At 51.3% G+C, this 15,974-nt stretch overlaps 1 protein-coding gene across 1 annotated transcript; it reads right to left on the bottom strand.

The window, feature by feature from the left end:
• Positions 1-1,926: 1,926 nt before the first annotated feature.
• Positions 1,927-10,284, bottom strand: BNIP3 (BCL2 interacting protein 3). Its single transcript, XM_051619051.1, has 6 exons — positions 10,186-10,284; positions 7,601-7,778; positions 6,451-6,535; positions 4,228-4,334; positions 3,973-4,122; positions 1,927-2,910 (listed from the first exon to the last, which is right to left on the bottom strand). Exons 1-6 carry the CDS (start codon positions 10,220-10,222, stop codon positions 2,859-2,861), a joined length of 609 nt encoding a protein of 202 aa, XP_051475011.1. The 5' UTR covers positions 10,223-10,284; the 3' UTR covers positions 1,927-2,858.
• Positions 10,285-15,974: the final 5,690 nt, after the last annotated feature.

Genomic DNA, 15,974 nt, shown 5'->3' with positions numbered 1-15,974 from the left:
GCAGAAAAAAACCCTTGGCAAGGTGAAGTAAGAGGGGTGGGGGTGTATAAATCCAGCCTGGGGTTCCCCTGCAAGGTGGCCCTTCAGAGTAACTGATGTTTCATGCTGGAGCACCATGTTTAGGCTCAGAAGTCTGATAAATTGTTTCTCTCAAGCTTTTAACCAAAGGCCCTTGTTTTGTACCCTGCCCAAAGGCTGGAAATGGAGTAGCCTTCCTGATGCCCTGGCAGGTATGCAAGGCCTTTCCCATGCAACTGCCCTGTCCTGGAATCACAGGAGGGAGCAAACATGACTTTCCTATGCCCATGATGAGCCGTGCGTCACCAAATACAAATCAATGGAACAAATCTTTGGAACAGTTTCCATCTCCTGGCTGTGGGAGCAGCTCCGGGGTCCTGCTCTTTGCATCCTGGGTTTTAACAAGCAGGTCCTGTGCTGCTCAGAGAAGCGAGGTCACCCCTCACTCAGCCTCCCTTTCTGCAGGCTGGACACCCCCAGTTCCCTCAGCTGCTCCCTGTAAGCCTTGTGCTCCAGCCCCCCAGCCTGCCGGGCCTGGAGGCACAGACCCAGGTGGTGGGGCTGTGCCTGGCTGAGCTCTGTGCTCAGGGAATATAAGGGGAACCTTCTCACCATCTTCCAGTACTTAAAGGGTGGCTACCAAGAAGGTGGAGAGTCCCTATATAGTATTACCTAGAAAGGTTGGACTAGATGATCCTTGAGGTGCCTTGACCCTGCCATTCTATGATTCTATTTACAAGGAGTCCCATGGAAAAGACAAGGGGTCATGGGCAAAAGTTGCTCCTGGGGAGATTCCAATGTGACACAAGAGGTGAATTTTTCTCCATGAGGACAGTCAAACATTGGGACAGTCTCCCAGGGGAGGTGGTGGATTCCCCCACATTGGACAGTTTTAAGTCTCAGCCTGACAGGGTGCTGAGCCACCTCGTATAAGCTGGAGTATTGCCTAGAAAGGTTGGACCAGGTGATCCTTGAGATCCCTTCCAACCTGGCATTCTGTGATTTCACCTTCCTGACCTCATCTTTCCACAGTGAGCTCCCAGGCTGGCCCTGTCCCAGCCCTGGTGGCCACAGGGCTGGTGGCAGCTGAGGTGACCCAAGACCGAGTAGCTGCAGGTCACCCCGGGCCAGGGGGGCGGAGCTGCAGCACAGTCCTTGCCCCTGAGCAGCAGCTCCCTGGCTGCCCTGAGGAACTTCTTGGTCTCTTAAAGCCCTGGTGACCCTAGGCCCCCACAGCACATCCTCCAGCATCTGCCTCCTGAGTGCCTCTGCCCCACGTCCCACCCAGGCTGGTTCCTGGCAGAGGTGCCATGGGGACACCCAAGGAGCAATGCTGTGCCCAGCCTGGGCACCATGTCCTGCCCTCTGCCTGCTGCTGGTGTCCTTCCTGTCTGTGGGGCTGTGTCTGTGCAGGGACAGGGGATCCCAGCAAAGGCGACACCCCCAGTTCCCAGCTGAGCCCCCTGGGGAGGCTGAGAGTCTTGTCTCTGTAAAGAAACAAAGAACAGGCATGACCCCAGGGGCAGCTGGAGCAGTGACTTAAAAACCTCAGCCACTTCTCATTTCAATCAAGGTGGCAATGTCAATTAGAAATGTTTTCTCAGCAGCTGTGGCAGGTGGCAGCTGCACCACTTGGCAAGGTGCTGGTAATGATAAATATGCAAATCACATGGTTTAAATACACAGAACATGGTTTTCATTTCACTACGATAACCTGTGGTAACAGCTACATGGGACATGAAGGTGTAACAAGTGACATAAGGCTTAAGCAGCAGCACTGAAGTCGTTTTCTACAGAACCTTCACACCTGTCAGTGATGGGAGTGAAGAAGGTGAAACTTGTTTAAAGACACAGTATGCCAGCCACTTTCAACACTTAGGAGAGAAAAAGGAATGAGAAAACTCTGAATCCACAAGGAACCTTTTTATTTAAATATATAAAACATGGTATTTGGCAAACATTCACTTTCTTCTCATTAAATAAGGTAAAATCACTGAATGAAAAGGCATTCCATTAGTAAAAACAAAGAAGCAGGCAACCATTTTCTTTCAATCTATACAAGGATGAGGCAAATATAGGATGCAGATGTATTATTGTACAGATAAAAAGACTGAGAAGCAGCAGTCTGCAAGTAGATACAACAGAAGAAACTTCTATTGATTGGGGAGTTAAATAAATGTCTTTGCAAAATAAGCCATTAAAGTCCAAATTTTACTTCAGGCTGTTGTGCATCACGCTCTGAACTAGTAAAAACAGGTGCAGTTTCCCTCACACTCATCTCTCCCAGCAGAATCTGTCTCCCCCCGCCCCAGCATTTCCCACCTCACACAATCGTGAAAGAGTGAAGCAAAACCCACACGAGGAAGGAACCGCTTCGAGTGAGGCAAAGACCCCTCTGAAGTCCCAACGTTGTACATGAGGCCACACGTTTTCTTGGGCTAATCCCTTGTTGTCATGGTTACAGCTGCAGTGACAAACATTCACATCCATGAAGTACAAGGAACAGCAGTTAGATGAGCACCAAGCTGAGTCACCATCGCTACAGTAAAGCTAGGGTTGGTTTGAAACATCAAGCTCTCGTAATTTTCAAAGATACTTCACTACAAAGCAATGACAGCCGTGGGTGCAGCTGGGACAAGCTCTATGAATTGATCCAGCAGATTAGCTATGATAGTTATTGGCTTCAGCACCTCCTTGCCCCTCCTCACTACACTAGGCACACAACACCTACACAACAGCACACCCCGCTCAGGGAGTCACCGCAGGCTCGGCCGCTTCTGCTCTTCACCTCCTGCCCTCCCAGACCAGCGCTGGGCTTTGCAGCTCCATTTCAGGTGCCTTTAAAAGGTGCTGCTGGAGGCTGTGGTCGTGAGGCGTCTGCCGATGTACACGCTGGGGATGAGGAGCACACGGTCAGCCAGGGTTGCCTTTCAGCTCCGACAGGCAGCACAGCACGTAAAGACCTTTCTCATCAGGTTACTGGGCATGTCCTGGCCAGCACTGCCAGCTATAATTCTATAATTAAGTAGGCAAATCAAGTGACTCCTCTGAAACTCAGTGTTCAGTTGCTGGTGACTTTGTGCCTACCCTTGCCTGGTGACACTTCTGGGTCCTGGGGCTGAACAACTCCAGGCAAGCTGCTCAGGGTCAGGAATGTGGGAGCCAGAGACACACTGGTCAGCAAGAACTCACTGCATCAGGAGGTCACCAGGTCTGAGGTTTTATTTCCTTTTTCCTTTGGTTAAGTTTTTTCTGTTTGCTAAATACCTCTGACACCTGCAAACCTCTCATTTTACTGCCATCTCCGTGTACTTACTATGGCCCCAGTCATCATTTCCCACCTTGGCAGGCTTTCACAGCTGCCCCACACTGCATCTTCTACTCAGGTCCTTCTTGTACCTCAAAGAAATTCTGATTTTGAAGTGGGACTATGTTACTGATAGCACATTCAGCACTTTCTGAAGATGGGACTTTGTTACTCCTTTTGAAACTGGAATGATGCAAATAAGCAGCAGTGGTGGAGGTGACCAGGACGACAACCAGTACATACACCACCAAACTTGTCTTTATTTTGAAAGGAAAAATTCCATTATGCTTTTATTCTGTCTCGTCCAGTTACTCATTTTAATTTTGGAAGGAGTTACGTTAGTTTCATGTTACTTTTACAGCACCATGTGGTCAAGATCTCCGTGCTGCACAGGAGATACCCTGTGCTTTTGTCCACCCTGGCTGACAGACCCCACCAGGAGCACAGCAGAGCTGGGCTGTCCCTCCTGTCCCCCAGCCTCTCATGTCCCCTCACTCAACCTTCACAACCTAATGAGGTTTGGGAATTATGCAAGGGAGTGAGCAGAGGAAGAGCAGGACTGGAGGGAAGTGGGAGTCAGAACTAGGCCTCAGAGAAAGCAGGTAAAAATATCTACCTCTTTGTAAGAAAAATGAAACTGAACTTACCCTAGTCCAATGGCAAGCAAGTGAGAAAGCAGCAGAGAGGGGAGGAAAACCTTCAAAAATTCCGCTGAGAAAATCCCGCCCTTCTTCATGACGCTGGTGTTCCTCATGCTGAGAGTCGCTGTGCGCCGGGGGTGCTTGAACAGGAATTCCCTGGGGTTGAGGAAGGAAGCAGAGTCACAGCGTTAACGGACACGTCTTGAGCCCTGGGGAAGCACCAGCTGCTCTGAGTCCATCCAGAACACCAACAGCACTCACTTTGGAGGGATGTTCTCCGGCCTGCTGGACCAATCCCAGATCCAATCCGCGTTCTTCCTCAGCAGCCTTTCGACTTCCCTCCTCCTTTCCAGAAAATCCTCTTCAGACTGAAAGGAAGAGCAACTATCAGGCAGCGCTCAGAACCGCGCCAGGCAGGACGGCAGCACTGCACACCAGGCCGCCTCTGCAGCTCCCTTCTCCCCACACCTCTGCCCACCCTGGGCTCTCCACATCACTTCTACTGAAGGTATCAAGACCCCAGACAAAGATGGGGGAGGAGGGAGATGTGTCTTCAGAGGAGGATGTGAACGGGAGAGGCCACATCCCATGTCCCCACCTTTGCTGAAGTGAAGACTTCCCTGGAAGTAAAACACCAGAGCCCTGCGTTTTTACACACAGGACCTGAAGGCATCTCCAGGCCCCACATCTGACTGACATTTGGCAGAAGGAGCTCTGAGCGAGCCTTCAGCACTGGATGGATGTCAAATGTATCTCAAGGTCCTTGGTCAAGCTCCTACAAGCCAAGTGAAACGAATCCCAGTCTCATCAAGCTGCCTAGCTCTGGGGGCAGCCCCTTCCCACAGGTGAGGTGGGCCCAGGTCTGCACACAGCTGTGCAGAGAACACCCCCAGGCAATCTGTGGCTTTGTTTTCAAGTGAACTACAGCAGAAATGCTGAGTAAGAACATAGCTTCTCATTTCACATGTGTGCATTAAATGGAGCCAAGGTCCGGAGATAAAAATAGTATCTGATCATAGAATTAAAGCAGCTGCATATGCTCCATAGATGGGTAAGAATGGAAATAAAACTGTCCAGGGAATGTTACTTCTGATGGGTTCCTAACTTCTGATTATTTGTTCTCAACATCTAAATAATGATCTTTAAACATATGAAAAGTTTTTAGGAAAAATAAACCCAAAATAACTAATTTCCAGTAATGCGTTTAGCTAACCTACAGGTGAGAACTGATGCAGCCAGATTCCTGCAGGAGTTGTGGAGAGGATGGGAAGCAGTTCAGATAAAGGAAGAGGCAACAGGACCAAGCCCATCTCATGTAATGCTGAGAACAGATTAAATCCTGGATTCTTGACATAGCTGCATAATTTAGGAATTGTGTGCAGTTTAACCAGTTTAACCAAAGAGTTAAATACTGAACAAACAGCAAACACACAAACTTTGTTTTAAAAACTTTGTAACCCTGGGTAGACAAAGATAACCCCTGAACTAGTACAGCCAGCCAAGGAAATCAAGGAGACCCTGAGCTGGTGATACCCAGAGCACACATTTATCTAGGATAAACAACAGCAATAAAAAAAAAGGGGGAGTGATGGAAGAAATCTGTGATATTTTTAAAGTAAAATGCAAGGGTCCCAAGCTCTTTCTGGAATTAAAGCAGTTACACTGCACAGTGGAGTGAGAGCAACTGCTCCTGCTGGGGACCTCTGCCGGTTCAGCACTGGCTGCTGAGGCCCCCAGTGAAACACAATCTTGATTCCTAACTGCTCAGAGCGAGGAGCAGGCACAGAACACACCTCCACTTAGTGAGAAAATAGTGTCTCTTTGTATGTAAACAGTGCAGGGAGAGTGACTTATCCAAGATAATACAGCAAGTCTTTGGAAGAGCAGGGAAATTGACTTAAATACTTTTAATACTTCACTCCTCAACATGCTTTGGAAGTATTTTTTTTTCATATTGAAGCTAGTATCTAATTACAGTGAAGACTTAAGATTTTAGCCTGTCACCAGGCAATAAGCTATGGATTGATAAAACATGGTTCATCTACAGTGTCCTTTTTTCCTACTCTCTTCTCAAATGTATTTACTGATTTTCTTTGCAAGTATGTAAACAAATGTACAGAATGAAATGAGGAATAATAGTGAGCTTTACAAAGCAGCATAAAGAAATGCAAAGTACAAGTTGTTTAAATGTGCTCACAAAGCTATGGCAGTGCTTTAGAAATGTATTTCATGGCCACCACGTTTAAGTGATTCTAGAAATTCTTGCTGCTGTCAAAGTCACTTTCTAAATTCATAATGCAGATTAAAAATAAATCCACTCAAGTCAGCTGTGAATACACAAAACCTGATTCTGCAGAGATTGCTCTGAGTTACGAAGTTATTTAAGTCTCCCCAATAGCAGCTCTTCCCTCTCATTTCCTAATGCTGGTTTTCAAACAACAAATTTCTTACTCTTGCTCTCCCAAAGCAGGATGAGGTTTTTACCTGAAAGCTGTTCTTTTCTCCACTGCTGTGACTCTCTATTTCCAAAGCTCTGTGACTGTCCTGAGGCGTCTGGGAACGAGGAGGGCTTGAAGAAAAGAGAAGCACAATTAAGAAAGAACTCAAGACATTTTTTTATTACATTGTTTATGGTACACACTAAAACCCAGTCAATGAAGCTTCCGTGCACAGTTCTGCCCAAGGGTTACAGTGCCCTGGCTGTAACTTAAAGAGATTCATCTGTCAGTGGGTGATACAACCCAGGCCTCATATGGAATTAGTGTTTGATTTTCTATCCATCAGCCCAGCTCTGGTGCACAGAGCTGCTGCTCAGCACTGCAGACACAGGCCTGGGAGCCTCTGGGATGTGGCCCATGTTACTTAATAAATAATAGCAGGCAGCAAAGGATGGGTAGAAGTGGAGTTTGGTTTGAATTCAGACTAGTCAGATCAGGCTGGGAGGTCCTGCAGCCTACTGTCTGCTTTGGGTCCTGCAGTTCCTTTTTTTATCTATTTTTTTTAAAATAAACTTTAGGATGCAGACTTCACAGCCCATCAAAATCAAGTCAAAGAATTAATAACACTGAGTGACAATGTGCATCAGACATAAGTTGTTTTGCTGTGTTACACTCCTAGAAACCCATTATGTTTTGAAAGCTAGAGACAGAACAATACTTTAGTAGCTACCTAAGAACCATCGACTGATGTACTTCCTTACAAAGCTCAAGGGGCTTTTTACACCTTTCTCTGACACTCCTGGTGCAGGCAACAGTGTCAGCAGCACACTGTTCTCTGAAGACCAGCCCTGAGGCTGCCTGCACAGGGACAGCCCCACAAGGCCCCCAGGTACACAGTGACCAGACCAAGGCTGAGCACAGCCAGGGACACCCTGTTGCTGCTGACTTGTGCATCAGGAGACACCAAATCCCAGATGGCATCTTCATGAGATGTGAGAGCCATGGAACTTCTTTCTGGCTCCAGCAGTGCTCTACTCCTTAAGTACCAGCCTTCTCAATGTGAAGTGTTCCTGCCTCCTGCTCTCTGCATGCAGGTGCACATGTACATGCACACACCTCCTACTGGTCTCTGGTGCACAGAAATGGCTTCATGTCACGGTGTCCTTTACTTTGCTCACAAAGTGCATTTTGTTTACCTGTCACAATGTGAACTCTCTCTTGAACTGCTCCTTCCAGATTCATGCTGAGCATCCAGGAGTATTTTCTCCATGTCCCCATTGTGAATGGAGATGGAAGCAGGTACTTGTTCTTGGCTGGTGGCAGTGCTTCCATTGCCACTTCCATTGCTGCTGAAGTGGAGTTCAACCCAGGAGCCTGTGTGGCATGGAAAACAAAACCACAATAAACCAAGAGGGTTTGACAGAAGGCATCTCAAACACGAGCCTGCTGATCCTCCCCAGCCTGTCGCTACAGCCCGACAGGCAGCAGCACCAGCCCCTTAGCTCACAGACAGGAGGAGATGCCAAAGAAGGGGGGGGAGAGCATTTGTGAGCAAACTGGGAAGACACTGGTCAGTACATTGTGTCTCCTTCTGCAGCTGAAGATCTTTCATTCTGGGATATGGTTCATTCTTTGTTGTTCAACACCGGTGGTAGCCAAATAAAAGAACCTCAAGGACTTTCTCTGCCAAAGTTTATTTACTCACCTACTGAAAAGCTTTTAGGCTCAAGACTCCAATAACTGTCTTTGTTTAGCCTTTTTTCAGTGAGCATTTTTAGGTGTTACTGTTAAGCAACAGAGGATATGTGGCAATGATCATGTGTTGGCTACTTGCAGTATATTTAACACCGACAGTCACATGTTGCTTTGTTCCTAAGAGTGTGCTGAACAACAGCTCTCCCCTGGGCTGGCAGGAACCAGCACACAGAGGGGCTGCATCTCTTGCCTCACTTACAAAATCAGCTCGAGGGACAGATAATATGTAAATCAGCAAAGTGGAATTTGCCTACGCAACATGTCCACGTGTGCCAACAGCAGCCAGGAGGTGGACGTCCTGTGCCCATCCTGGAGCAGTTCCCAGGCAACCTAACAGCTCAGGAGCAAGGGGACAGGTGAAACTCCCCGAGCAGAGCAGAGAGGACGTGTGAGGCGTGGGTGAGGAAAGGGAGAGGCACGGGCAGTGGCCTCTGGATTGATCCTGCTCTGGAGGAAAAGGGGCTGGGGCAGAGCTGGGAAGTAACCCAGGCTGAGGAGAACAGCAGGAGGGGTCAAGGAGCAGTTTTAAAGGCACGTGGAAGGGGAGAAGGCAACACAGAGATCTCACGTGAAACAGAGCGAACAAATGAAGAGATTCTGGTTGAGAAGTGACTGAAGGTTCATAAACCAAATGAAAACAGCAAAAAGCCAAAACTGCTCAATCTGCATGAATAACAGTACTATCTCTCTCCTGAAAAGCCAGATGATCACAAAATCTTTTGAACACACACATCCTGGATTACCGAGATTGGAAGAAATGTTTTTCTGCACAGCCTCTTTCATGTCTCAACTGTTCTGTGGTTTGCTTTGTTTGTGTTTTTCCCCCCTCATGTGACCATGTGTGGTATGTGTCTGGGTAGGTGTTTACAACAAGACAAACTTTTCCCTACTCTCTCTCCCCAAACTGATGAAAACCCAAGTTGTTACCAAAGAAAGATCACTGACATTTAAATGAAGGCAGTGCCCATCTTTAGGGTATCAGCTAGCTCCTAGCCTACCTGTCCTTGCTCCTCAGCACATCCCACCTCAGTTCCTGCTCCCCTCCTTACACCAGGAGAACCACTCCGTGCTGTGCAGACTGTGCCACGATGGCTGGTTTGTGCCCAGGGCCATAAGCTCCTTTCTCCTGTCAAGATGTGCATTTTCAGCTGTCATCAGCACCACAGGCAAACCAACTGCTCCCCGCAGCAAACTAACACTAGCTGCTGAAGTCTTACTGGATACAGCACTGGGGATGTACCATAAAGCAGGGAAAAGATTAAGATTACAGCAGAAGGGTCACAGCACCAGTGCTTCACACTTTTTCCTGTTAGACACTTCTGTGAGTGAGGCTGTGCTGATGCCCTAAGAATGTGCTGTTACATTATAAAAATAAAAGAGCCCGTATGTTTATCGAGTCAGAAATATAAACAGATAAGAGCACGTGCAACGTGGCAATGCAGCCTGAACAGACTGAGTCATGGGGAAGGATTTAGAAGAGCCTGATCTTACATGATGTTCCAGCCCAGGAGGAGGGCGGTGGGGGTGCAGGTCAGCACCGATCAGGTACTCGGTCAGCTCTGGAAAGGTTAACATCTTAAAGTACTGCTTTCCAAATTGGAAGCAAACAAACAAAAAGAAAGCCAGACTGCACAGAAAGGGTTAGAATGTCTCCTCAAATGGCTAAAATCTCCGCGTAAAGCACACGGTTCGCTCGGCGGCTGCACGCACAGCTGTCCCTCGGGGGGTCAGGTTGCTGCTGGCTTCGCTAAACACCCGAGGGACCCCGGTCCCCGCCCCGGGGCACGTCCCAGACTCTGCGGACCTTCCCGGCAGGGCACAGGCCTCGGGGGCAGCTGCAGCGCTCCAGCCACCCGGCCGAGACGCCGGGGCTCTCCAAAGGCCGCTTCGCCTCCCGCCCGCGGCTCGGCCGCCCCCGCCGCCGTGAGGAGCGCGGGCTGCCCGGCCCGGCCCGGCCCGACACCTCCGCCCGGCCCCGCTCCCAGCCCCGCTCCCGGCCCCGCTCCCGGCCCCCCGGGCCCCTCACCCTGCAGGCTCTCGTCCTGCGAGCTGTGTCGCGACATGGCGCGCGCCGGCGGCCCTGCGGCGGAGCGACACGCTGCGCGCGGGTGCTGCGGCTCGGCGGCTCGGCTCCTCGGCCCGGCCCGGCGGCAGGACACACGCACTGAGCGCCGCTGCGGCCCCGCCGCCCGCCCTGGCGTCAGCGGCCGCTGCGCTCCCATTGGCTGCCGCGGCGCGGAGGGGCGGGGCCTCAGCGGCGTCAGGGCGGCCCCGCCCCCTCGTCCGCTCGGGGCCGGGGTCCCGTGTCGTGTTGGGGTCCCATGTTGTGTGTGGGTCCCCATGTCGTGTTGGGGTCCCCCTGTTGTGTTGGGGTCCCGTGTCGTGTTGGGGTCCCCATGTTGTGTGGGGTCCCCCTGTTGTGTTGGGGTCCCGTGTTGTGTGTTGAGGTCCCTGTTGTGTTGGGGTCCCGTGTTGTGGTCCCCATGTAGTGTTGGGGTCCCGTGTTGTGTGTGGGGTCCCGTGTTGTGTTGAGGTCCCTGTTGTGTTGGGGTCCCCGTGTTATGTGTCTGGTCTCCATGTTGTGTTGGGGTCCCCTGTTGTGTGTGAGGTCCCCATGTTGTGTTGGGGTCCCATGTCGTGTTGGGGTCCCCCTGTTGTGTTGGGGTCCCATGTTGTGTTGGGGTCCCCTGTTGTGTGTGAGGTCCTCATGTTGTGTTGGGGTCCCGTGTTGTGTTGGGGTCCCACGTTGTGTGTCGGGGTTCCATGCAGGAGCATTAACCTACAACCTTCCCAGAAAGATGAAGGCAGGATTCTGTTAATAAGAGCATTATACTCAGCACAGCCACTGGATTCCTGGAGAAAGTGCAGCGCTAGTTTGGCCCGTGAGGGTGTTTTCAGGGTCGGTTCCCCAGCTTTTAGCCCGCCCAGCATTTCTCCATGTCCCTCATCTCAGGGTGGGTGCAGCAGGATGGAGCCAGACCCTGCTCAGCAGTGCCCAGGGACAGGACGAGGGGCAAGGGGCACACCTGGAACATGGGAAGTGCCATTGGAATATGAGGGAAAACATGTTTACAGTGAGACAGGCTGCCCAGGGGGCTGTGGAGTCCCCTGCTCTGGAGACATCCCAGACCCCCCTGGGTGATGTGCTCCAGGGGGTCCTGATGGAGCAGGGGCTTGGACTGGATGATCTCTAGAGGTCCCTTCCAACCCTGACAATTCCATCATCCCGTGATCTGTTAAGAAGCAAGTTCCTTACGTCCACCTGCCCCGGCGCTCCAGGCCCCTCCTGCAGCTCCCTGCAGCTCCCTGCAGCTCCCTGCTGCTCCCTGCTGCTCCTGCCGCTCCCTGCTGCTCCCTGCCGCTCCCTGCAGCTCCCTGCTCCTCCCTGCCGCTCCCTGCAGCTCCCTGCTCCTCCCTGCTGCTCCCCGCAGCTCCCTGCTGCTCCCTGCTGCTCCTGCCGCTCCCTGCTGCTCCCTGCCGCTCCCTGCAGCTCCCTGCTCCTCCCTGCCGCTCCCTGCAGCTCCCTGCAGCTCCCTGCTCCTCCCTGCTGCTCCTGCCGCTCCCTGCTCCTCCCTGCTCCTCCCTGCTGCTCCTGCAGCTCCCTGCTCCTCCCTGCTCCTGCCTGCTCCTCCCTGCTCCTCCCTGCAGCTCCCTGCTCCTCCCTGCTCCTCCCTGCCGCTCCCTGCTCCTCCCTGCAGCTCCCTGCTGCTCCCTGCTCCTCCCTGCAGCTCCCTGCTCCTCCCTGCAGCTCCCTGCTGCTCCCTGCTCCTCCCTGCTCCTCCCTGCTGCTCCCTGCTCCTCCCTGCAGCTCCCTGCTGCTCCCTGCTCCTCCCTGCAGCTCCCTGCTCCTCCCTGCTGCTCCCTGCTCCTCCCTGCAGCTCCCTGCTCCTCCCTGCAGCTCCCTGCTGCTCCCAACTGCTCCCTGCTCCTCCCTGCAGCTCCCTGCTGCTCCGGGCAGCTGCCTGCTGCTCCTTGCTGCTCCCTGCAGCTCCCTACTGCTCCCTACTGCTCCCTGCAGCTCCCTGCTCCTCCCTGCTGCTCCGGGCAGCTGCCTGCTGCTCCCTGCAGCTCCCTGCTCCTCCCTGCAGCTCCCTGCTGCTCCCTGCTCCTCCCTGCAGCTCCCTGCTCCTCCCTGCTCCTCCCTGCAGCTCCCTGCTGCTCCCTGCAGCTCCCTGCTCCTCCCTGCAGCTCCCTGCAGCTCCCTGCTGCTCCTGCAGCTCCCTGCAGCTCCCTGCTCCTCCCTGCAGCTCCCTGCTGCTCCCTGCTGCCAGACACCCTCCTTCCCGGGATCGGGAAGCCCGGCCAGCCCGCAGCCCGCGGGAGAGAAGCGGGTTCATCATTCCCAGCGCTGCAGGAGCAGCAAACCCAGCCTGGTGTGGGCAGGAATCCCGGCTGCCTGGCTCGGGAGGGAGGAGGGGGTGACCGTAGCATCCCATGACTGCCCGGGGGGGTCAGCAGAGCAACCCCGACCCCGCCGGCACCATCCCCTTCTCACTCTTCTCCCTGAGTGAGGCAAGACAGGGAACTGCAGTTTCAAGCCCACCGCGTTTCTGGCACGGTGGGAATACCCAGCTGGGGTCCAGCGCACTGACATCGCCCCCGGCTCACCAGGTCCTGCAGCCCCCCGGTGTGCTGGGTGGAGCAAAGGGGAGCAGCATCAGAGGGAGCTGCAGTGTTCTACCTGCCACCAGCAAGGCGCGGACATGCTGTGAGGTTTGCCAGCGCTGTTCCGCAACCAGAATGTTTGGGTGGTGGGCCAGCTCTTCTCAAGAAGGGCCTTTGCTCCTTCATAGTGAAGCAAGTGTTTCCACCAACACTTGACAGCAGCTCCTCACCCAGGGGCCCTGGGCAGGCTGGGGACCGGCGCCCCTGGGAGGGCGTGAGTCAAACCTGGTTCATTTCAAAGCAAAATCACTTTCTCCGCCTCACAGGAAGTGAAATCGATTTTGTTTTGAAACTAAAGGAACAGCAATGTTGCAAAGTTGTAACACCCTGTGTTTAACCTCTGAATGTGCGTTTTCTTCACAGAGTTTGTCGCCCTGAGCCTCGCAGACAAGGGACTTGAATAAATGAATTTTTAAAAAATAAATTAATTGCATTAAGATGACAAAAAAACACATCATAACTTGCAGGGAAAGGTATCATTTGGGTCATAAACACGGAAGTGTTAAAATTAATTTTTCAGGATTTTTTTCTGTCAACACTTCTCTGACTTTGAAAAATAACCAACATTGCAGAGCACGGGGCAGGGTGTGCTCTGACTGTGGGTGTCTGAAGCTAATGGGAAACACCTGCTTCTGAAGGTCTAACTACAGGTGTGGCAGGCATAATGACTTGGGCAGTGATGATAAATACAGGTAAGTGCCTAAAATGAGATGACTGGGCTCAAGAGCTGGCACTCACCTTCTCTGTACCCACCTTTCTGGTCGTGGATCTTCCCTTCAGGAAATCGATTCACCAGAAGCCTTTTCTGCCCCCAGGCAGGGATAAAACAGGGTCAAGTTAATCTTCTTGCACACCAGTAGATACCCCAGTACAGCTGTGACAGCCCATCTCGGGAATCTTTCATTAGTAATTGGATGAATGCTTTTATTTTCATATAAATCTTTACGGTAAAAGATTTTTTATTATTGCCAGAACAGCACTTTGCTGTGCTCTTTGAGAACTGCAATTTGTGTTGGATGAAATCTTTGAAAGCTCATCGATTTGTTAAGCTGTGATCCTCTCTCAGGTCGGAACTCGCTTTAATTTTGTTTACTTGCATGTCAACAGAGCAATCAGGCATCGATTAGTTCCTCTGAAACCAGAGACAGGGGCCCACCTCCTCCCTGGGCTGACAAAGGCAGACTTCTAGGTAGTTAGGGAGTCACACCTGCTGGTGAGACAACTCCAGCCTTGTCTCCAGCTTTCAGTGGCTGCAGTCGCGCTGGAGTGGCAGCTCGCAGCGGCCGGGAGGAGCGATTCTTTTCGGCATGACACAACAACTGTTTGTAACCCCAAACTGATTATAAACGAGCTTAGAACTGAGTAATAGTGGCCGACGTTTCTTTGGTTTCGGGTTGATACCAACCGAGGTCTCCTGTGCCAGCTTTGTGGTGGGCACGGGGTCAGACGGGAGGCACCAGAGGGCAGGCTCAGGGCTGATGCGGGAGAACGTGCTTCCATCGCTCCAGATGGTGACACCAGCCCAGGAGGAGGAGCTGCCTGCCTCTCTCATACCCTCCCCAGCCGCATCCCGCTGCTGTCTTGCTCACCTGTGCAAAACACCGGTCCTCCGAACCTGCTGAAACCTGAGAACTACCTGCTTTCATCTGGGTTTTTTTTTTCACAGCCAGCAATGGCTTAGTTATTAACCTCCTGGCTGCCCCTGGAAATCAACCCAGCAGGTGTATTTTTATGCTGTGCTTCTTGGAGTGGTGTTCATCATTAACTACCACACTGGTCTGAGACACTGGTTTCTGAGCTGCTCAGCACTTACCCAGGCTGTTGACACGAGGAGATCTAGTAGATACAGAGTCTGTTGGTTTCACTGCTTTTTAGCTGAGATTTTAAAACCAAAGCAATCTTGACACAGTGAATGCAATGGTCTGGTTTAATAGGCAGTTTGAAGAAGCAGAGGCCGTAGGGGTCAGGTCTACACAGCCCTAAAGTCAGCTGAGGTCTGGGGATTGGAAACTGGGACCTGGATCTACAGCTTGTAAGTATTGAAGGAAGCAGAGTAGTAAAATAATGTCTCCCCAGTCCATCAGGATTCAGGTGAAACTAAATGAACACAAAAGTTTCCTTTTGTGTAGCTCTTAATGTTAGGTTTTAAAAGGCATTTACACTACAGGGGTTGAGAACAGAGGAAACAACATCTTCTTACAGGTGAAATTAAACCAAGACTTGTGTGCAAAAGAGCCCGAGTCTTTGGTTTGAGCCAACCCTGACACTTTTTTTAAGATTTGCTTTCTTCAAGTTCAATTTATGAGCATGCATTGCTGTTTCTTGCATGTGCTTGTCTCTTTTTTTGTTATTTATTTCTTACAGCAATTTCTGATTCCCCAGTGACAGAAATCTGATCATTAATATTGTTCATTCAGAATCCCCAGTCAACTTTGCAGCCTGGGCAGGAGCAGGAAGCAGGACTCACTGACTGCAAGTAGGACTTGATTTCTTTTAGATATTCAAAGATATTTTAGATATTTAGGTACTCTACCATTACAACTCAGAAATATCATTCTCTTACTTCTAAAAAACGTTCATGGAACCGGGTTTGACATTAGAAATGCAGATCAAAGCTTAGCTGACAGACAAGCAGAGAAGGGCTCACTCGAGACATCTTTTCTCTGGCTGTAGCCCCAAGGTGTTGTTATTCTGCTCCAGAAGATGAGGTACAAAGCAGGCTCCTGCAGAACAGGATCTGGACTGAATGTGGCCATCTGTTGCTCCTGCCATCTGCGTGTTCCTCAGCAGCTCAGTGCCCTGGTTAGCAAGGCATTGCTTAATACCCTTTATCTCCAGACCTCATTGCAGTATTGTCTTCACTAAGAAGGTTCCATTACAAGAAAAAAAGAGCTGCCTCTGGCATAACTGCTGCCATCCCAGGGCTTTGCTCTGTGTTTTGTGTCCTTCACCGTGGTCTCAGCAATAACTGAGCAAGAGGCTGAGGAAAAGGCTGGTGGCCATTCTCTGGGTAGCTGCTCACAGGTGCGTGTACAAACACCTGCCTGACGTGCTGATCTGACTGGCAGAGACACTGCAAACCCTGTGTGAGACAGCTGGGGAGGACAGAAGTCAGCCCCTTTGAAACAGAACCAGGCTACTGTTGGTTTG

This window comes from Apus apus, chromosome 4 (genome assembly GCF_020740795.1).
Source record: "Apus apus isolate bApuApu2 chromosome 4, bApuApu2.pri.cur, whole genome shotgun sequence".
Taxonomy (NCBI): domain Eukaryota; kingdom Metazoa; phylum Chordata; class Aves; order Apodiformes; family Apodidae; genus Apus; species Apus apus.
This window is presented reverse-complemented; position numbering and strand designations above follow the sequence as displayed.